The sequence below is a fragment of the Bidens hawaiensis genome, unplaced genomic scaffold, assembly GCF_021521415.1.
Source record: "Bidens hawaiensis isolate Kalapana, Puna unplaced genomic scaffold, B.hawaiensis_p1.1 tig00001511_1, whole genome shotgun sequence".
NCBI lineage: Eukaryota > Viridiplantae > Streptophyta > Magnoliopsida > Asterales > Asteraceae > Bidens > Bidens hawaiensis.
The window spans coordinates 855,330-879,006 of record NW_027491085.1 but is presented as its reverse complement, the minus strand read 5'-3'; the positions used below and the strand labels follow the sequence as shown (position 1 = coordinate 879,006).

General features: G+C 40.4%; 2 protein-coding genes across 2 annotated transcripts; one reads left to right on the top strand and one right to left on the bottom strand.

Annotated features, from left to right (window-relative positions):
• Positions 1-16,264: 16,264 nt before the first annotated feature.
• LOC143582486 (uncharacterized) lies at positions 16,265-19,149 on the top strand. Its single transcript, XM_077065036.1, has 2 exons — positions 16,265-16,375; positions 18,289-19,149. Exons 1-2 carry the CDS (start codon positions 16,300-16,302, stop codon positions 18,945-18,947), a joined length of 735 nt encoding a protein of 244 aa, XP_076921151.1. The 5' UTR covers positions 16,265-16,299; the 3' UTR covers positions 18,948-19,149.
• A 1,355-nt stretch (positions 19,150-20,504) lies between these two features.
• Positions 20,505-22,619, bottom strand: LOC143582479 (elongation factor 1-alpha-like). The gene is made up of 2 exons (XM_077065033.1): positions 22,158-22,619; positions 20,505-21,526 (listed from the first exon to the last, which is right to left on the bottom strand). The coding sequence occupies exons 1-2, from the start codon at positions 22,617-22,619 to the stop codon at positions 20,639-20,641; spliced, it is 1,350 nt and encodes a 449-aa protein (XP_076921148.1). The 3' UTR covers positions 20,505-20,638.
• Between the last annotated feature and the right edge of the window lie 1,058 nt (positions 22,620-23,677).

The window sequence follows — 23,677 nt, the reverse complement described above, 5'->3', positions numbered from 1 at the left end:
GTTCTGACTGGTTACAACATCCAGCAAGTCTTGCGACGCCCCGCGCTCTCCGGAAGGCTGACAAAGTGGGCGCTGGAATTAGGTGAACACACGATCACCTATAAGCCCCGTCCAGCAATAAAGGGTCAAGTTTTAGCGGATTTCATCACGGAAATCCCAGAGGGAAAGATTGAAGAAGCTCAGCGCGAGGTAGACCCTCCGCGAGCAAATAATGAAGAAGATGTTTGGAGGCTATTCACTGATGGAGCCTCCAACAGCGAAGGGTCCGGCGCAGGCCTCAAACTGGTGGACCCTGATAATCATGAATATACTTATGCTATTAGATTGGACTTCAAGAGTACCAACAATGGGCTGAGTATGAAGCCCTGCTGGCTGGTCTGCGCATTGCGCGCAAGTTTGGAGTTAAAAGGCTAGAGGCCCATGTTGATTCTTACTTGGTAGCTGCTCAAGTCAACGGCCTTTATGACGCCAAGGAGAACACAATGCCTCTATATCTAGAGCAGGCAAAAAAGCTCGTTGAGCAGTTTGACTTCTTCAGAATCATACACATCTCGCGCAGCGAAAATAAGTCTGCTGACGCGTTGAGTAAGATGGCTTCAACTAATTTTGATCACTTTGGCAAAGATGTCAGGGTGGAAGTGATGAGCAACACGTCAGTGCAAACGCAATCTGTCCTTGTAATTCATACAACCCCTTCATCCTGGATAACTCCAATAATGGAATTCCTGAAGGAGGGGAAGTTACCGGACGATCGCGCACAGGCGAGAAAGATAAGACACAAGGCGCAGAACTATGAACTACTTGATGGTACATTATATCGACGCTCTTACCTTGGACCGCTCATGAAATGCCTGGATGCTGAAGAAGCAAGCTATGTGATTAGGGAGATTCACGAAGGAATCTGCGGAATACACGCTGGCCCGCGCATGGTGGTTGCCAAGGCAATGAGTTCAGGCTACTATTGGCCAGGCATGTACTTGGATGCGCTAAAAGAAATCCAAAAATGCAAGGCATGTCAGAGCTACGCGCCAAACACCATGCGGCCAAAGAACAACTTGATTCCGGTGACCTCTGCATGGCCTTTCCACAAATGGGCCATTGATATTGTGGGGCCCCTGCCGCAAGCGCAAGGGCGAGTGAAATTTTTGGTAGTGGCGATAGACTATTTCACAAAATGGGTTGAGGCCAAGCCACTAGCAAAAATCACAGCTGAGGCGATGAAGCAATTTATCTGGAGCCACATCATTTGCCGTTTTGGCATTCCTATGGAAATTGTGAGCGACAATGGCAAACAATTCACTGACAGGAAGATATCCAGCTGGCTCAAAGAATTGCACATCAACCAAATCTTCACTTCGGTCTACCACCCTCAAGGGAATGGCCAAGTGGAGCGCTCGAATCAAAGTTTGTTAAATGGGCTGAAGAAAAGGTTGGAGGGAGAATCCCATTCTTGGGTCGAAGAGTTACCTAATGTCCTGTGGGCGCACAGGACATTAAGCAAAACTAGCAATGGCGAATCCCCGTTCAGCCTAACCTATGGGACAGAGGCTATGATCCCAGCAGAAATTGGATGCCCATCCCATAGGGTACTCATGATGAGCAAGACTGATAACGAGCGCGAAAGAAGATTGGACCTCAACTTGCTTGAAGGACGCAGAGAAGCGGCTATCATCAATGAAGCCAAATACAAGAAAAAGCTGGAAAAATATTATAATCAGCGCGTTAAAGAATGCCACTTCAAGAAAAATGATTTTGTCCTTCGAAACAATGAAGCTAGCCGCGTGATACCCCCAGGAAAAATGTCCCCCAATTGGGAGGGACCTTATCAAATTTCAGAAGATTTGGGGAAAGGCGCGTACACTTTAAAAGATTTGAATGGATAAAAGATACCGCGCGCGTGGAACGCGGCACAGCTTAGAAAATGCTTCATGTAAAAGTTCAAATATGTAATCAAGGCTTTTAAGTCATCATGAATGATGATGCGCGCTATCTTTCAATATTTGTTCTATTACCTTTGCATACATGTTTCACACTTCCTTTATTAATTTGGAGCAATATGACAACACTATATTGACTTCAAAACAAAATAAAACGAAGTAAAACATACATGCGCGAGCCTTAGCTCAAACGCGTTAACGAGTCTTAACTCTAAAACGTCAGGGCCTTAGCCCAAACCTACGAGCCTTAGCTCAAACACGTTAATGAGTTTTAACTCTAAAAACGTCAGGGCCTTAGCCCAAAACAAAGAGCCTTAGCTAGAAACACTCACAAACATCCATCTTACATCCCGCGCAGCCTGATCATAAAAATCCTTAAACACAACTAAGGCAAAGTACATGCCATATCATAGTTGTTAAGGTCTCAGGTCGAGGTCGCGCGCGGAATCATAGTGGATATCTGAGTAACACATGCTGACATGTAATGGCTAAAACTCATACTTCCATATAAAAACCGAGCGACAACGACGCGCAAAAAAGGAATTGAGAAAAGATATCGCGCATGTCAGCATAAACAAGATACTGCGAAACCACTTACAAAATAGGACTATGGTTAAGTGAATAATTTCCTTACAACCTTGTTCTTATTTTAACGTGCAAGCATATCTTATATCTATACAAGCAAACATGAAGAGATGAATGGAAATGCGCAAGATGTGAAAAAGAGAAAACAAGTTTCATTCCATACAATTGAAATTTACAAGTATGATGAGTTACAAATTACAAGTATAAAAAAAAATATATAAAATTTGATGAAGGGCTTCTCAAGTCTTCACGTCGACGTCAGCCGCTTCATCACCCTCATCATCTCCCTCAGCATCTGGCGCGGCCCGCTCCTCATCTCCGAACTGACCATAGTCAAGTTCATCCTCCTCAATGGAGTCTTCTATCACGACGGTGTCAGGAGCAGATTCTTTCGCCGCGCCAGAGCCGCTGGCAAGGGCAACATCCCCCGCGCCACCATCATCGCCACCAGCCCTCTCGCATTCATCGAGCAACTTCTTTAGCGCGCCGAGGTCGGGCTGGTCAGCAAGCGCAGCTATCTGCAAATCATTAGAAAAGTATTGAGTACAAAACATTTGGAAAATTAATCAAGAAAAACTCATTAAGGTCGAGGTACCTGCATAAGGATGGGGATGGGAGTATTCATATACTTCTCCCCCACCGCGGCCATGTCCGCGCAGGCCGCGTCGCTCTTGTAAGGGTACTCGGATGGGTTCTTCTTCAACATGCCATATTCATACCCATCCGTAAACCCTTCAGCTCGACCCACCAAGCCCGCGGCAGCATTGCAGTCCATCACAAGGGCCTGAAACTCGGCGGAATATTTCATCGCCAAAGCGCAACGAGTCATGCCCTGTGACACCAGCCATTGGCGATCCTGCGCGAGGCCAGCAACAGACGTCTCGAGGGCAGGAACCTGGGAGTTTAATAACTCAACAGTTTCCTTGGTCTTTTTTAGCTCCTCTTTATCAGACGCTGCTGCCGCCAAAATTTTTTCTTTCTCCGCCTGCGCAGCATCAAGTGCTTCCTGGCTGGACGCTGCCGTCGCCAAGGCCTCATCTCTATCGGCCTGCGCGGCTGCCAACTCATTCTTCAGGCGCGCAACCTCGCTCTCCAGTGATGATTTCTCAGTGATACTCTGGACGATAGTTTGGTCACGCGCCTCCGCCTGCTGTTCCAAGACACGCACTCTCCGCGCGTACTTGGCAACTTCGGCCTCCGCCACCTGCTGCTTCTCCCGCGCAGCTTGGAGCTCATGCCCGCGCTTAATAAAGGCGGTGTTGGCACTTGCTCGGTTTTCGCTGAGCTCCGCCTGGAGTTTCTCAGCTCGTGCGCGAGCATCAGAAAGGTTCCAGGCGGCCACCTTAGCCTCTCGCTGGGCTTCCACAAGAGCATCGCGTACTTTAATATAATCACGACGAAGCTCCTGGGAGGCAGCAAAGAAAGTCGACCCAGCGAAAATATGGTCATTCAGCAAGTCCGCGCGGGTGCGCTCCTCCTGATACCTCCTTTCAGTAGGAGGCACGGCATGAGCCCAGAAGTCCTCGCATACGCCCATGGATTGGAAGGAACTGTCTTCATTAATATTCCATCTCGGGCGGTAAACGTGGTCACCTCCCTGCAAAACACAAGAAATGTTCTAAGTCATAAAACATACTTATATGGAGGTATGCGCAGCGGAGCAACAAATTAAAACATACCTGCGGGGATGAAGCAGAAAAGTCAGCGCCAGCCCCACCTGAAGTCTGCGCTGCGAAGTCTTGTGGCATCGCAGGGCTGGCGCGGTCTCCCAAGGAGTCCTCAGCTTGAGCCCCCTCATCCTCCTCATCTTCTTCAATAGGCCTTTTCTCCTGCGACCTGGAGGGCTCCAAACCAGTTTCGCGGGGAGGGCTGCGTGTAGGAGGAGGCGAGGGAGGTCTTGGCGTCGCCATTTCGGCGCGCAATACGGCTTCCTGCTCCTTTGTAATCCCAATAAGGGGAGACTCAGCACTAGCAGGAGCAGGAGCAGAACCAGCGGCGCCGGCAACGGCGCCAGGAGTGTCACCAGCAACTTGTACGCCAGCTACAACTCCTATGAACAAATCAACAAGGAAAATTGGTTTATGACTGGATCCAAAAGAAAAAAGTCAGAAGACAAATGTGCAAAACATACCTTGGCGCAATTCTGTTCGCGCGGCGAACATCGCCATAAAGTTCATTCTACCCTTTTCAGAGGGTAGAACAGGGGACTTCGAAGCAGCCCCCGGCGCAGCCTCAGCACCTTGTGGCGCCTGCGGCTGATCTGCGACCGTCGCCGGTCCTGCAAACATTCAAAGGAGCAAAGGTTTAATAATAATTCAATCAGATGAAGATAAGCAAAGTATACCTATCGCAGGCGCGGCACTGCTTCTCTCTTCAGCCGCGCGAACGGAGGAGGTGACGCCACCATACCTCAAGTGGACAGGAGGTCTGCCCACTTTCACAGGCAGGGAAGCTAAAGAAACCTTGGTGGTAAACACTTGGGTTTCCTTAGGTCCCTTCGTTTGAGCATGGGGATGAGCGACAGGGGTGTCATCTTTCTTCTGTTTCTTACTGCCCCCTGCGCCAGATTTCCCCTTAGCTTTGCGCTTTAGTAGGGGCGCCTCCTCTTCCTCCTCCTCCTCTTCCGCGAGCTCCAGCTCGTAGTTTTCGAGCGCATCTGCAAATACAAGCAACAGAACTGTTAATAAACTTTGGTATTCTAAAGGAATAAGCATAAGTGCGAAGGCTTACCAGGCGCGTCACTATCGAAGTCAAATTCCAGATCCACTGGGATGAACATGTCATCGAAGCGATCTGGGAAACCAACCTCTCCAGCGCCAAGCGCGACGGAGCCACCCTCCACTTGATCATCATAAGCGGCGTGGATATAATCCTTGGTGACTGCGCAAAAACAAGTCAAGTGATATCAGCAAAAGAATTATGTTCGCGCAGAAAAAGAAATAAAGCAATGAAATAAACTTACACAACCCGTCGACTTGGATAACGGGCTCAAGCGCGCTGTCGGCCCACAGCCTACTCATGCCGACCCCCACCAGCGCCTCCTCGCGAATTTTCTTGGCGGGGGATGGTTCGGCGGTCAGTTTCTTAACCCAGGCGCCGGTTGGGTTCTTAATAACATCCGCATCCGCGGGCGCAGAATCGATCGCGCGCATCGTCATGCGGATGGGGATTACACCAGCCCTGATGTAGAAGAACCTCTCAGACCAGTCATGAAGGCTCTTGAATGATACGGTGCTGCATTTAACCTTCTGACTGCGAGGAATAAAGGAGATCCAAGAATCTTGGATCTTGGGCTTGTAAAAAAATTGAAAGCGCCGAGGGGTGGGCTCATCGCGCTGTGATTTGCACATGAACTCGAAATGAGTCATGCGCACAAGTCCAAACGGATGGACTTGGGATATATGAATCCCGAAAAACCGTAACACCGCGCCTACAAACCTTGTCATCGGAAGACGAAGGTTGCAGTGGGTGAAAAAATGGGTGTACAGTGAAATATAGCCGGGAGGCGGGTCCGCCGCCGTTTGCCCGGCCACAGGCAACATGCAGCCAAACACAGGGGGGAAACCCTGTGACGAGATGAGGCTGTCGAGATCGACCTGCCTCAATTTGCAGGGGATTTCATTCCACCTTTTCGTGGCCTTGGTCCTCCCTACTTCCTCCGATGTGGTCTCAACAACCCTCTTCCCCTTGCCCTTTTGCTTCAATGTCGACATCACCACAGATTTCACACGGCGTCTTCGAGAAGCAATAGAGGTGATTGAGGGGTTAGAGGAGTCTGAACTATCAGACATACAACTGCAGCAGCAGATAATCGAAGATTCGAAACGATGAATACACTCAAATCAGAATATGAAAGGCAGAAATTCGAAAATTAGCAACAATGAAGATGAAGATAAAAAATTTCCTAAGGGCCTACTTTTATAGGCCCAGGAGAGAGAAATGTGGCAACTGATCGGATTTCACGCGCCCCCACTCGCAGGTGCAAGCCAACGAGGGCGCGGCACGTGTCCCTAACACTGTTGAGGGGACATAAAAATGTAACCGACCTGCCACGGAGCAGAGACGCGCCCCCACTAGTAGGTGCAAACCAATGCGAGAGCGACACGTGTTCCAGACAGCTGTGCGAGGGGACATGAAAGGCAACTGTAGCACCTCGAGCACACGAAACGCCTGACACGTTTACGGCGCACGTCACCACCAACCAACCACGTGTTTGGACCCTTCATTTCAACCAAATGAATAGAACTTCGCGCAACGATGGAAACAACAAAGAAAACGACAACACCACATTAAAAAGACCAAATCAGTAAGTCTAATATCTATCTTACCGCGCTAGCGCGAGATAAGATACACATTAGACTGGGGGGGCTTGAAGAGGTATGTACCCGCCTCAACACCGAGCAAGGCGGGTCAACCCACAAGATAAAGACATTATGAAGGCACAAAGCCAAAACCTATGCGCATGGCGCATACAAAACATGCTCAGGCATCATATGCCCAGGCATACATATGCTCGCGCATCACATATGCGCGCGGCGCATCAGCGCGCGGCGCATATCACATGCTCGTGCATATCACATCTGCCCAGGCACACATATGCTCGCGCATCACATATGCGCGCGACGCATCAGCGCGCGGCGCATATCACATGCTCGTGCATATCACATCTGCGCATGAAATATCTGCGCGTGAGAATAAAGAGAAGACCTCGCGCATCCTCAGGATTGGCGCATATCACACATGCACATAATCGACCTCGTCCTCATCCAAATCAGGATTAGGGCAACCTTGATTGTGCACGTCAGACAACCTTCCAGAAGGCATCTTTTTAAGGAGTAAGAATATGCTGATGTTGACAGCTGCCAAATGAAAGGTCGACAACTCAGCATGACACATGTGTTACCACATGATTACAACCAACGAGAAAGCGCCAGGTGTCCCAGAGGACACGTGGCGCAGTGCGATTGGAGGAGGCCAACGAGGTTGAGCCCAACCAGTGGAAACCCTAGCACTATAAATACAGCATCAACTCCACTTTGATGGACACATTCATACTCAATCATTGACAGTTACAGGCAGTGATATCACATTCAATCATATTGAATTACATTCACTCACAGTCAGTTACATACAAACACACAGTCACACAATCATACAGTATTCAGCTATTAAGCAATACTCTTGAGATTCCCTTACTCACACATTATTATCTTCTCCACCATATACTTATTCTCACGCCGGAGGGTTACCCCAAAGAGGACCCCTCTGTCCCTTTCTGAGGGGTAAGTTAACGGCGTTGTTCATTTTGTAGGTGGAAGAACACGGATTCAGAAGAACCATCGGTGAAATAGTACAATCAAACCCGAGGAAAGTAGATCTACTACCAGCGAGTAGATCCACGTTTCTTCAAGTCTCAATCTTCATCATCATCATAATCTTAATCACTATCAATCAGTTTGGTTTGGTTTTTTTTTTTGGTTTTTTAAAAGTGGATAACTGAATCGAAACCGAAAATCTGGTTGTTAAAAAAACAAAAAATTAATCGTCCGTTAATGCTTTAGTTCGAATCCCGAACCAACCCGGGTTTTCTAACGTCATGGGAGGCAAATTCGTGGATCAAATTCAGATTTTAAGTTTTTAATTCTTTGGGGATTATGAATGATAAAGTATTTAGGGACGTCCGGAGCACAAATCTAACAATCACGATAAAGTAGTTGCTAGTTCTTCGATTTTTCTTGATGATTTTTAGGTGTTTTCATGGTACGATCGGAAAGGATAATTTTGGTGTTATTTAAATGTAGAGCATTTACAGATGTAGGGTTTTGAGGGTTTGGGTTGATTGACGAACATGGGTAAAAAGGTAATTGTGACAGTTTTTAAATGACATTAGTTAACAATAGACCCAATTGCAAAAAAATGCTCACCATAGGGGTCATTCCTGAAAATAAGTTTACGATATTTTATTAATGTTTTCATTAACAACATATTATTTTGGGTAATTCCTGATGTTTAGAAACAATTTTGGACTTTTAACTTTACTTGGGTCGTTTGCTAGCGTTTGTTTCACGCGATGTTCGATACACGACAAAACTTACATTTTTTAACACAATAAAATAGGATTGTAATGTTATGATTATAATTTGTTCCTCATGTAACTATAACACATAATAATTTAAATAAAAATGCATTCTAACATTGAAGTTGTAAATCTTATGATTATAATGTCTTCTTCATCTAATTGCATGAGCAAAATCCCATCACACATAATTTAAGAAACCCTTCGGCGCAAAAGTAATCAGCACAGTCAGACGTGTTTTTACAAGCATGTGTCACAGAATCTTGGACAAGTGGTATGGATTTAGCCACATTTTCAACATCGGTGACTACTTTGTTTGCGTAGTTTCCCATTTTTGCTTCTAATACTACAATAACAAGAGAAAGTTAAATCATCATTCATATTTAACATGTATTGAAAAAAAATAACAAGTACAACAAATCTCAACGTAACACGAGAGAAAAGAGGGCGAAAATAACCGCAAACATTGAGCAATAATGTGGCTAAAATAATAACTTTGAACAAGACGCCTGACATATCTTCTAGTTGTTTGCTTAAGATGGTTTGTGTTGTGAAATCACGATACTCACCTACAAAAAATTTATAGTAGGTCAAGAGTTATCTTGTTATAAAAAATGGATTTTCACTTAATATTTATTTAATGCTTTTATTACAAATGTAAAGTGAACATTTACTTTTTAAATATTTTTTATTAACGACCATTTGTTTTTTTTAATACTATATAATTGAGAATGATTTATGTAATGTGATTGTCTTATCTCCTTTCATCAATTTTCTTCCCTATCTTATTAAGTACACCTCTCTTTTTTGTATGGCCTAGTTGGTTACTCGTTGCAAGGGGTCGAGTTTTATCGCCCTTTTAATAATTTTAAAACTACGTTATATTGGTTAGTAGACAAGTCTACATGAATTTGAAAACTTCATAGAGAACACAAATGGCTGGGGGAGGTGGCTAATGTTAACAATATATATATATATAGGGGATGAATGTTGCGAGAAGTGATATTACAGCGAGAAGTGAATGTATAACTTCATTAATTCATAATTTCACTCTCTTTAATATGATGTTACATACATATATGTAGGTTGGTTGTATTTATGCATTAATTACACATTCAAACCAACCTACAAACATATAAATGGACTGAGTCACATTCAAACTTATGTACCTACACATATACAAACATATGTATCTACACACATACATATGCACCTACACAACGCACCTACACAACGCACCTACACATAAGAAAGGGAGTGAAATTAGGGATTAATGGAGTTACACCTTCACTTCTCGCATTTCTCGCTGTAAAAAAACTTATGAAATGATCTAATACATACATACATACATACATACATACATACATATATATATATATATATATGATTTCTTTTGAGAACCACTTTGAGTTTTAAGAACTCGAAAGAACTCAACGTAACAAATTTTTTTTTCGAATTTTTTTTACACACATGTAATACGTAAGTGTAACTAACGTAAAAAAAATTACAGTACTTTTTTATACACCGAATCGACTTATTACAAATGTGTAACTAACGGTTAAACTTGTGTAATAATCAAAAATACTTATTCTCTCTTCTGATTCATTTTTTAATCAGATTTATTCTCAACCATATATTCCATACTCATTTAATTATATGTGTAGTTTATATTGAGTTCTTAAAGTTCTTACACCTCATCATGGTTCTCAAATAACCCTCCCACATATATATATATATATATATATATATATATATATATATATATATATATGATTGATTTCTTTTGAGAACCGCTTTGAGTTTTAAGAACTCGAAAGAACTCAACGTAACAACTTTTTTAAAAAAAAAAAATTTTACACGTGTGTAACACATAAGTGTAATTAATGTACAAAAAAATTACCGTAATTTTTTACACACCGAATCGACTTTTTACATATGTGTAACTAAAGTTTAAACTTGTGTAATTAACAAAAATCTTTATTCTCTCTCATGATTCATTTTTTAATCAAATTTAATCTTTAGCTACATATTCTAACTCATTTAATTAAATGTGTGGTCTAAAATTGAGTTCTTAAAGTTCTTACAACTCATTAAGTTCTCAAAATATTCATCCCCCGTGTATTATATATATATATATATATATATATATATATTATGCACTACTTACATATACCAGGCTTTTAATAGATGCTTACAATGATTAATCACACCAACCTCTCGCGTAAAAGTATAAAACCATATTATCTTCATATACTATTTCTTCACTAAATGAGGTATGGATTGTGACTTGAAAGATCAAGTGAAGACAAGTATGTATTTTTATTATTAAGGTTTAAGCACTTGACACGTTAGGAAATGATGTTTAAACATGGAGATAAACAGTGAAACATAAATCATTAAGTGCAACAATGAGTTAAAAAATAAATTAAATTAAAAAAACCAGAAAGGCAAAAAAGACAATGTGTGACAATTAGTCCTAAAACAATGGGTTGGTTGTCTATTAAACAAGGCAAAGCCTTTAAACCCCGGGTTTAAAAAAGTGAATTTTAGATTCAAGTTTCATAAATGACAAGGATTAAAAAAAGGGAAAATTCTCAAAATAGCCTTTTCTTAGAGAGAAAGTGTAAAATAGCCCTAAATTTCAAGATATTCCCAAAATAGCCCATCTAATTTGGGCTGAGTAGACAAGATCTGAAAAAATCCTCCGGCCAATAAAATTAAGACAGGTGTCAAAATCCGACAAGATTTTTAAAAATATTGGGGGACAAATCCATATTTCCTATTAAAAGTTCTTGAAATTAAATAGTCTTGCCAGACGATCTTTTAATGTTTCCTAACGTGTCCCCACAACTTCCACAAACATAGGAAAATGTGCCGTTAAATTTAGTCTTTCAAGACGCATTTAGGGTGAATTTGTACCAATAAGATCATAAATTTATAAATATTGAGGGATCCCTCCATATTTTTGAACTTATATTCAAAAGCGTTCTGGCCAGACGGGTTATATAAGTTTCTTACCTCAACCCTGTATATTTTAAACTCATAGAAAAATGTGTCATTCAACTTTGTCTTTCAAGACACTTACTTGTAAAATTTGAACGAAAGGGATCATATTTTTAAAAATATTGTGGTACCCATTCATATTCTTCACAAAATCTTTATATTAAAAGTTGTCTTGCCAGACGAGTTATATAAGTTTCTTATCTCGACCCTATATATTTTAAACTCATAGAAAAATGTGTCATTTAACTTTGTCTTTCAAGACACTTACTTTAAAAATTTGAACTTAGGGGATCATATTTTTGAAAATATTGTGTGTAACATCACGTAAATTTCGGGCCAAAAATGTCAAGTTTTCAAAGTCAATGGACCAATTCTGTCAATTTCCAAACTTCAGGGACTAAAAAGTAAATTCTGTTTTCTGAACCCATCGCGCTACGCGACAGGGTCAAGAAAGACACCCATCGCGTACCGCGATGGGGTGTCTGACACGGATTGACACGTGTGCCACGTGGCACACGGTGGCACCATCTGCTGCCAAGTGTCACCACGTGTTGACACGTGGCAGGTCTAGGGGTCTGAATCGCCAGGCCTACGTCGCGGTACACGACGGGCCAGCCCAGAGACCCATCGCGTACCGAAATGGGGTCCAAGATCAGCCCTATAAATTGGGGTTACGGGTTCATGCCATTCTCACCTCAAAAATCACACATATTCTCTAGACTCTCACACTACCTCGTATAGCGTGCCCTTGATCTGTCTCGATAAACGTGCCCCGAGCCTCGTTTTCCGTGCCCGTTACCTCGATATACGTGCCACTCCCCGACATCCCGAACAAGAAGGAAGTACTGCCCGACGACCCGGTTTCTCGAAGTACGTGCCAAAGGTGTTGACGTCTCGAAAGGCGTGCCAAGTGTAAGAAGGTGCTGATCAAGTAAAAGTTGATAAACAAGCGGCGTCGAAGTGCTGCCCAAGTGTCTAGGGTGTTGCCAAGCCAAGCAAGGTAGGCATAATGCCCGACCAAAATAATAATAAAATATTGAAAGGGTTTAATACCTTAAGTCAATATTATTCTCGATAAACGAAAGAAATATTTAACAAAGAAAATAAAGAAAAGAAAGATAATATATATATATATATGAATATATATAAAGATAAGATTATTCTTTGTTATAGAAATATATTATTTAAGTATTATGAATATACTTAAATAATAAAAGAAATACGTTTCTTAAAGAAGAAGAAATGTCGGGTTTTCAATATAAACTAAAGGTTTATAAATTACTATTAAAACTAAAGGTTTTAAAGTAAATAAAAGAATGAACTAAAGGTTCATCGAGATGATAAGACTAAAGGTCTTAAGCCGGATCGTGTATCCGACTAATGAATGTTATACTCTTACTATAGGTGCGAGATAGCGAAGGAAGAACTAACGGACGGTGTTGGAAGTTGATCCCATTGAAAGGTGAATACGCCCTTCTTTTACAAACTTGATTTCAAACAAACAAATGTGGTATGTGTAAAACTTTACATGAGGCTACGTGTCTCTAAAAACATTGTAAATAAGAGTATAAGCCAGCCCTCAGGCTATGGTATACGTTTGTCTGGATCCTTTCATATGTGAAACGCGGTGGGCACATCGCACCACGCTTGGTCACGACCTTCAGCCACGATGGGCCGGACCTAAGTTACGTCCGAGTGGGGAACGGGCATGTGTATATTTATGGTACCTAAGTTATGTCATAAACGCTGCGGTGTTTCGCTGAGGTGACCTAGTGCAGAGACTCGAGCTTATAATGATTGTTGTTTTAACTTGATTATTCCTAAGCCAAGATGGGCCGAGGCTTACGTGATCTCGAGGGGTAATTAAGTAAAGAAAATATTTTTGCGTCAGCATATTCACCAGTATGCGTTGCTGACGTATTTTTTTTAACATTGTGCAGGTAATCAAGATTAGAGCTTGAGAGAACGAAGAAGCTCAAGTATCCAATGGCTCGGATAGTTTTATGTAAATATTAAAACTTGGTGGTTTTGTAAAACATATAAACAAGTAAAACCAAACGAGACTTTTGTCTCGTCTTTTGTATTGTAAATATTTATAATATCGATCCTTATATTTTAAAGTCTTCCGCTAATAACCATAACTCTGATTTATTTACAAATATGGTACCAACTATGGTTCATACTCCTAGGCCTAGATTGGGGGTGTGACAAATACTTTTCCTGACAATATGTGCAATCTCCGAAGAGCGTTCACGTACCATTAACATATCGTACGTACATTATGCATACATCATATATATTCATACATGCATCTTATATTACATCGTACATGGCAATCACATCTTTAGCTACCACCTGACGGTACATGCAATATCCGAAGATCGTTCACGCACCGTCAGGCAATCATCATATATAAATCATACAAGGCATACACTTACCACTTAAAGGTAAGTGTATTAACTATCACATTGAGTATGCATACGGCCCCGAAAACATAACAAGGAAGTGGGGCTAGAAACTCACCTGAAGTCGGTTACATTCACCGTTAATAGTTATTCCTTTCTTTAGTTGGGCACGGCTAACTGTATAATAATTTGCATGCATCATTTAACTATTGCTACTCATATCGTACATCTATCTTTATATAACCCACAACGAACGGGGGTCCGGGGGCAGCGCCCCTGGCAGCGGGGTTCTAGGGGCGGCAGCTCCTAGCGGGGTCCAAGGGGCAGAGCCCATGGCTGGGGTTAAGCTGCCAGGTCAGATTGGAAAAATTTTATTTTCATTAACTGTCTTAACACATTTTCCATTAGCATTTTGAATCATAGAATAATTTGCTACTTAAAAGTTCAAGGACTTATTTGTAATTAAATCATTCTTTTCTAAGTCCAGGGTTCATAGCGAATTGGATTATCCTAGCGAACTGGTTCCTATAACGAATTGAACCCTTAACGAATCAATCCATATAGCGAACCAGTCCAATTAGCGAATCAGACCTTCTAATTCATTATTTTCTTTTAACGAACTAATCATAACGAATCAAGGGTAATTCGTTACCCTTTTCCCTTAACTAATCAGAGACAAATCATAGGCGAACTAGAGCTAATTCGTTGTTCCCCCTTATGCGAATCACCTAACGAATCACCTTCAGTTCGTTAAGTCCCCATAGCGAACTAGGGTTAGGTCAGGGAATGTCAGAACATTCCCTGACATTCCTTATCCTCGTACTACTATTCCGGCGCCGCCTTTGCCGGAAAGCCGCCGGAAAACCACGAATACGTCGGAAAAATGAGTTTTAACTCGTTTTTCACTGTTTTTCGTCCCGTTCGATCCAGATCTGAGCTAGGGTGACCCCTAAGCTCATCATAGGTTCGGTTTATACCCGATTCCACCCGGATCTCGTTACTTAAATGGTTTAACGGTGTCGGCTCGTCGTTTCATGACCATAACTAATGGATTTAAACTCATACAACAAAATACTATCATACCTTGGGTCAGGATCCGTTTCTTCTTTTATATTTCGGCTAGAGAGAGACTAGAGAGAGAGAGAGAGCTTAAGTGTGTGTTTTGGTGGTGTATGGAATATGTGTAAAATGAGGGAATTAATGGTGATTATGGTTTATATATTTATGGATTATGGGCTTAGCCCATGGTCTTTCCATCTTTCTTTCATACCCAAGTCCATAACCCATATCCATTTAACCCAACACTAGCCCAACTCATATTATAGTTATCTAAACCGATAACGACCAACTATAAATAAACGAAATTTATTTTATTATTATAACCAAAGGTAGGATGTTACAATTTTCAACATCGGTGACTACTTTGCTTGCTGAGTTTCCCAATCTCGCTTCTAATACTACAATAACAAGAAAAGCTAAAACATCTTTCGTATTTTATATGTATTGAAAAAAATAAGTATAGCAAATCTCAATGTAACACGATAGAGAAGAGAGTGAGAAATAACCGCAAACATTGAGCAATAATGTTGATAAGAAAACAACTTTGAACAAGACGCCTGACATATCTTCTAATTGTTTGCTTAAGATGGTTTGTGTTGTGAAATCACGATACTCACCTACAAAGAATTTATAGTAGGTCAAGAGTTATCTTGTTTTAAAAATAATGGATTTTCATTAATATTTATTTAATTAATATTTATTTAATGCTTTTACTACAAACGTATAGTGAACATTTATTTTTTAATATATTATTATTAACGACCATTTATTTTATTTAATACTATATAATTAAGAATGATTGTGTAACGTGATTTTTTTAACTCCTCTCATAATTTTTTTTTCTCATCTCCCTTTCTTATGAAGGTTTTTTTTTTTTAATTTATTTGAAATGCAATACCAACAAAATATATGAAAAAAAAAGTCAATTTCATGAAATGACACATAATGTAGCATAAAAAACGTAAACAGGGGCTTTCCGAGAATTGAACTCGGAACCTCTCGCACCCTAAGCGAGAATCATACCACCAGACCAAATGCCCAACTTGATGACTATAATCATTTTCAAGAATAGAAACTAAAATTGTTTAGCTAGCTGAAAACCCTTCCACAAAACCCTAGATAAGCGTTTATTCGTTCAGGAAGCAAGATCTCTCTCGCTGTGTGTGTTCAACGGTGAGATTGATTGATTGATTGATTGATTGATTCACAATTTATCAAAATAATAATAATAATAATGGCGAGATCGATTCTTCTTCAGCTGGTTCGATCACAAACTACCTACCATCGGACCTCGTCTATGTTCCTTACAGGTTCATTTCAACTCTTTCCAATTTCATTTTCAATTCTTGATATGTATAATTAGTTATATTATAGTTCATTTTAGTTGCAACTTGTTGTTTTCATATTCATATTCATATATGGCATAATAAGTAATCGGCTTTGTAGAATTATGTAACTTCTGGTAGACTCTAAATGTGTTCAAAGGTTTAGACAGAAAATATAAGGGAAGGATTATTGGTCAAATTCAGGCTGTTTAATGCGATCGAACTGGCCTGTAAATGTTTAGTGAACTGGTCGTGAACCATTCGTCAACAAGTTCGTTTTTGTTTGTTAATTTAGTAAACGAACGAACATGAACACATGTGTTCGTGATCGTTCGTTCGGTTACGTTTTTTTATGTTCATATGTTTACGTTTTCTTGTTTGTTTACTTTCATTTGTATTTATTCGAAATTTTTAGATCCATTACAAGTTAGTATAGTTTTGTGAAGTTAAAATATCACCTATGACAATTTAGTCTAGTTTTATTAGGGGTGGCAATCTTGACCTAAACCCTTTCAAATGAGTCAATTTGAGTTGTTTTAAAAGTTAAATGAGTTGGTTTGGGTAAAAGCTTTTAAATAAATGGGTCAAAATGAGTCATTTGAAATTCCATCCTTTTATTTTCGGGTCAAAATGGGTCGACAAGTTCAAAGAAATGGGCCGATGTGGGTTAGTGTCCTAAGGAAATGTGACAGTTTCGGATCGGAACGGGTTTTCGTACAAGACAGGTTTCGGCACGAAATGGGTTTCAGATCGGAACGGGTTCGGTTCAGGTTTCAAGTCAACACGAGTTTTCACCCGTGACGTGTTAGATTTTGGTTTCTTTTGTTTCTTTCTGGTCGATTCTGGACTTTTTTGTTCGTTTTTTCAGTTTTGTTTTTGTTCGGTTTGAATTCTTTTAGTTTCGTTTTGATTGATTTTTTCGATTTCGATTGATGTGGTCCAGTTTTGGCTTTTTGTTTCTTTGTTTCATTTTCGTCGATTCTTTCGGTTTCGGTTCGATTCTAGATGGTTTTTTTGTTTAATGGAACGAGGACAACGTATGAAACATTTTAGTGTTTTTACCTTTTTGTTTATGATTTATATTTTGAGTTATATTTTTTTTTTATTATTATTTTTGAATATTTTTTTGAAGGTTTTTGATCTTAATAGAAAACCCCTCAAAAAAAAATTCAAAAAAAAATAATTAAAAAAATCATAACTTAAAATATAAGTATAAAACGAAAAATCTAAAAAAAACTAAAATGTTTCCGCCGTTATTCTCGTTCACACACACACACACACACACAAAAAAAGCCTCAAAACCCGGTTTGACCCTAACCTATTTTGACCCAAACCAAAACAACCCTTTTTTTAATTGACTCGTTTTGACCCAAACTCATTTTAACTCATACTCGTTTTGACCCATGACTCATTTCAACCCATAACTCGTTCGACCCAACCCAACCCATTTGCCACCTCTAAGTTTTATCAACATTTTAGATAGATTGTTGTTCGCGTATACGTTTGGTTGGTTTTCACTAAGTTATTCTCGTTCATCTGTATTCAATTATGTTCATTCATGTAAGTCCGTGAACCATTCGTTTATACTGTTAATGAATGAACATTTTTAACGAACACGAACACATGTTTAACCTTCTATCTGTGAACACAAACACGCTCATTTTTTTAACCAACACGAACGAGAAAAAATCGTTCGTTAAATTGTCCATATTTGTTCGTTTGTTTGGTTAAAGTTATGCAAACGAACATGAGCATACGTCGGCGTGTTTGTTCGGTTCATTTACAGCCTAGCTAATCAAAGCCTTGCTAGATTTGAGTCTTTGACGAATTATTTGGATTTTGTAATCTGAAATATAGGTTTGTTCATCTTTCATTGATAATCTTATCAATTTCTTCAGGTTTCTATCCACGCGCGCCCGGAAGATGTTTGACTCAGAAAAGTCAAACCACCACTCACAACTTCAACCCTGCAAAATATCTTTCAGTTATGCAGAGAACTTATGCATCTCAATCTGCCCTTAATGAAGATAACAAGATCACCATTGGACCTCCAAGAGGTCTAGATTCAGAAAAAGACGATAAAGATTCAGGAGTCGTTTATCACGGGCCGATATCAAACACCATAAAAAAAGTCAAACTTCTTTCACTCTCCACCTGCTGTCTTTCAGTATCATTAGGACCCGTTATCACCTTTATGACCGCACCCGACATGAATGTGATCTTGAAAGGTGCGGTTGCATCATCGGTTATATTCTTGAGTGCTTCAACTACTTTGGCTCTTCATTGGTTTGTGAGCCCTTACATCCATAAGCTGAGGTGGCAGCCCGGTTCAGATTCGTTTGAGGCGGATATGATGACGTGGCTAGCAACATTTGTGACTAAAACTATTAAGTTTTCTGATATTAGGTTACCGGAAACAAATCGACCGTTTGTGACGTTTAAGGCTAATGGCGAGTTTTATTTTGTTGACGCGGATCATTGTCATAATAAGGCGCTTTTAGCAAGATTAACACCGACAACAAAGGCGACACCAGATTCGGCTCTCAAGAATTTGTGATGTCATGGTCCTGGTATGGTTTAATTTCATTTTGGGACCTTTTTAGAGTGAAATTGATATGATGCTTTTCATATATTGAACCTTTAGAAATAAATTTGGATACAAATGATGCAATATTGTGTTGAGAATTTGACTTTTTGGAAGCCTGGTTTTGTTTCTTTTGTTGTTTACATTGTTATGTTATAAAGTCAAATTTTGGATATGTGTATTTTCATTGATTGCATTTTCTGATTTCGAACTGGTGTAATTTGATAATAAGGGTTAGGATTATTAACACAAGAAAGTACGATGCATTACAAAATATAGACCAAGTTCAAATGTATTACGACCTTTTGTACTTAAGATCGGTTTCAAGTTTGAATCATTCTAGTTTTGGATAATCCTTAATTACCATTACTAGAATATGTTTTGGATGAGGTTGTAATGTAGGGGAATTATCAACTGATAGGATAAGCTTATAGTCACATTTCACAGGTTGTAAAATAGTGAAATGATCAACTAATAGGTTAAGATTATAATCACATTTCACAGGTTGTAAAACAGTTATATAGTTGAAATATAACTAATAGGTCAAGGTTATTGTCACGTGTCAAAGGAACGAGATTTGCAGGCTCATCTGGTGCATTCGTCTCTAGCTGATAGGTCAATGATGCGATCTTTTTATTTATTTAGGCCAGAAGGTATTTCTTTCAAACGAGAAGCACCGCAGCAAGACCATTGCTGCCACAACAATGGACTTATGGACATGTCAAATGTTTGATCGAGCTAGATTTATGTGTTTGGCTAGTGAGCAAATTAAGGAATTGACTGAAAGATAATTAAACTGATGCCTATGATTACCAACCCCCTACTGATGTGACTTTCATGACGCTTATACGGGCGTGTGCATATGTTTTTACACACTAAATGCCCGTTTTACTATGAATGCCCATTCGGAAGTAATCACCCAGGCTAAACACCAATTTACATGCCCCTGTCAAAATCTAAGCGCCCGCTAAAAAGTATTAAACGGCTGATGTGACAATGGAGGGGTGTAATGCAGCGGGTAGTCGGGTACCCCTTTACAGATGGTGGTGTACGTACATAATCGCCCTTAACATCATCAAGTTAGCAAAACTACCTTTGGAGAAGACAGTTTGAAACCTTTCTCCTACGTAGTTCATGTTTTTATAACTTTCTAACTTGGTTTTTCGGTTTTCGATTTTGTAAGCATTTTCCGTTATAAGTCGTTCTTTTTTTAGTTTATGAAAGAAGACGGTTTGTGATTGGTTTGTGTATTCCTCCATTGAATTCGAGTTTCAAACCGAGTCAATCCATTTCCTACTAAAAAACCGGTTTGGGCAAAAATCGATTTTGACTTTCTTTGACTAAAGCCAAACCGGTTTGGGTCCAAAACCCAGTTTTGTGCGACTGAACCATCACAATCAATACAAAGAACAATTTTGATAACCAACAGCAACACAGCATGTTAAACCCCTAAATACTAAAATTCATTATACCAAAAAACTCAAAACATCTAGCTGCTTATTGGACCCAAACTACCTTAATGCAGCACACATTTAGGCTCGCCACCGCCTATCCAACACCCAGTTCTCCGACCAAGTATTAACCAACGACAACAAAACCAAACAAAACAAATAAAAACCATTCAACCACCAAACACAAACCCCAACCAACCAAACCCGCACGGTTCATTTCCCAGTCTTCTTAACCGCTGCATTAGTTATCTTGGCTCCAGTCGCCTCCTTCTTATCCACACTCTTGATCACACCCACTGCCACCGTCTGCCTCATGTCCCGAACAGCAAACCGACCCAATGGCGGATACTCAGCAAACGTCTCCACCACCATCGGTTTAGTTGGAATCATCTTAATCATACCTGCATCACCGTTCTTCAAAAACTTGGGTTCCTTTTCAAGCTCTTTACCTGACCGCCGATCAATCTTGGTCAACAGCTCAGCAAACTTAACTGCAATGTGTGAGGTATGACAATCTAGAACCGGAGCATACCCGTTACCAATCTGGCCCGGGTGATTCATAATAATAACCTGTGAGGTAAAGCTAGCTGCACCCTTAGCCGGATCATCTTTCGAGTTAGACGCGACGTACCCACGTTTCAAATCTTTAACAGCAACGTTTTTAACGTTGAACCCGACATTATCTCCTGGGACTGCTTCTTGTAACGCCTCATGGTGCATTTCAACTGACTTGACTTCAGTTGTCAAACCAGATGGACCGAAGGTTACGACCATGCCCGGTTTGATGACTCCGGTTTCAACCCGACCTACTGGGACGGTTCCGATTCCTCCAATCTTGTACACATCCTGGAGGGGAAGGCGGAGGGGCTTGTCCGAGGGTCGTTTAGGCTCGTTGATTGCATCAAGAGCCTCAAGAAGAGTCGGGCCCTTGTACCAGTCGAGATTTGTGGACCGTTCGATCATGTTATCGCCTTCGAAACCCGATATCGGGACAAACGGGATCTTGTCGGGATTGTACCCAACTTTCTTTAGATAAGATGACACTTCCTTAATGATTTCATCATATCTGTTCTTGGAGTACTTAGGAGTTGTGGCATCCATCTAGAACAAATGAGAGAAAGAACAATTAAAACATAATCTTCAAAATTAAACTAGTAAAATAGTAATATGACTCATGTATAGGGTTGTAAATGAACGTAACCGGTCCAAACTAGACTTTGTCATGTTCGTTCGTTAAGCATATATTGGACAAACAGTAACGCATAACTAAACAAGACTCGTTCGTGTTCATTTACTTCATAAACAAACACAGATCGAACAGAAATGAGCATACATTAATTTGAAAAATAAAAGTTAACATTCTTAAGCTCAATCATTAGAGATAATCACCCAAAATATATATGCAGTTGATTACTTGACATAATCATATGAGAACACTTGAGATAACAAACTAAAAGTTGAAAAATATAAAATGTGAAAAACCTTTAATGACATTGACCAAACATAAACAAACAACAATGAATAACGAATATTAACGAACATGAACTATCGAACAAATTCCGAACGTACTCACACAATTGAAACGTAAACCATGTTCATATTCGTTCATTTAATTAATCAAACATAATTTTTGGTTCATTTATCATTTATTAAATGACCGAACATAAACAAAGTCGAACGGTCTACAGAACATCCGGTTAATTTACAGAGTCATATGATTCCAAGAACTTACCTTATTGCAGCAGCAGATCATTTGTTTAACTCCAAGTGTAAAAGCAAGAAGCGCATGCTCACGCGTCTGCCCATCTTTAGAAATACCCGCTTCAAACCCTCCAGTAGTTGAATCAATAATCAACACAGCACAGTCAGCCTGTGAAGTGCCCGTAATCATATTCTTAATAAAATCACGGTGACCAGGGGCATCAATGACAGTGCAATAATACTTGGAAGTCTCAAACTTCCACAACGCAATGTCGATTGTGATACCACGCTCACGCTCGGCCTTGAGCTTGTCTAGCACCCACGCATATTTGAATGAACGCTTGTTCATCTCAGCAGCTTCTTTTTCGAACTTTTCTATCACTCTTTTGTCTATTCCTCCGAGCTTGTATATTAGATGCCCGGTGGTGGTTGATTTGCCGGAGTCCACGTGGCCGATCACCACAATGTTGACGTGGATTTTTTCCTTTCCCATTGTAGGGGTATGGTACTAAACCCGGCTTACGCCCTTAATTTATTATGTCTGGCTTATTTTATTATATGGACTAATACAACATTATTGGGCTGAGGGGGTTTTGTGGAGGTAACCCTAACTGGGCTAGGCCCATTAGGGTACCATGATGGTGGCCATGAGGCTCCATATATAAGGAGGTCTCCACCTCCTTATTAAGGGTTGTTGTTCTCAATAAGAGCCACCACCATAACCATTTTTGTGTCTGTAAACAAGAGATCCTCGAGATTTCTTAGCAGTCACCTCCACACCCCCCATATTTCTTTGGCAGATCTCGAACTACCGGAGAAGAAGATGAAGTCGTGGTTCGTTTATCTCGAACACCGAGGAACATCGTCTTGGATCAGGTCGGATTCATTTCATGTTTCTTCATTGGCGCCATCCGTGGGAGCGACAACGAGCTACCCTTCGATTTTCGTCTCGGTTCTCAGATCTGTTCATCCATTATTTCAGATCTGTGATTCTTTTTTCTCCTAAGAAAAATCCAGATCTGGAAGTTTACAGAAAGATGCTTCAAGATTTGTTCTATTAAAGCTCAAAAAGATCCATAGATCTAAAAGATGCTTCCAGATCTGTGCAAAAATGAAGCTGAAAAAGATTTGTAGATCCAAAAAAGAAACTACCTGATTCGGACGGTCAAGCCTCCGGATCTGTGATGGTTTTAAATTCTCTCCACTCCGAGCTTCAGATCTATTTTCGAGGAGGAATTTTTACACGATCCAAAAACTGAAAATTACAGATCTAACTTTCAATTTGTAGATCCAAAAATCTTTCAGATTTGTCTGCTTTATAAACAAGAAAAAAAAAGCAAACTATTAAGTCTAATATCTATCTTACCTCGCTCGCGCGAGACAAGACACACATTAGACTGGGGGGGCTTGAAGGGGTATGCACCCGCCTTAACATCGAGCGGGGCGGGTCAACCCACAAGATATAGACAAGAGGCTTGAAATCAGGATGTCATGAAGACACAAAGCCAAAACCTATGCGCAAGCGCATGAAACATCTGCGCGTGGCGCATA

Excerpts from the sequence above, each read along its gene's own strand:
- LOC143582479 (XM_077065033.1), bottom strand. The coding sequence starts at position 22,619 with ATGGGAAAGGAAAAAATCCACGTCAACATTGTGGTGATCGGCCACGTG. Across the intron at positions 21,527-22,157 it reads TGATCTGCTGCTGCAATAAG|ATGGATGCCACAACTCCTAA; the intron begins GTAAGTTCTTGG and ends CATTTGTTCTAG.
- LOC143582486 (XM_077065036.1), top strand. The coding sequence starts at position 16,300 with ATGGCGAGATCGATTCTTCTTCAGCTGGTTCGATCACAAACTACCTAC. Across the intron at positions 16,376-18,288 it reads CTCGTCTATGTTCCTTACAG|GTTTCTATCCACGCGCGCCC; the intron begins GTTCATTTCAAC and ends CAATTTCTTCAG.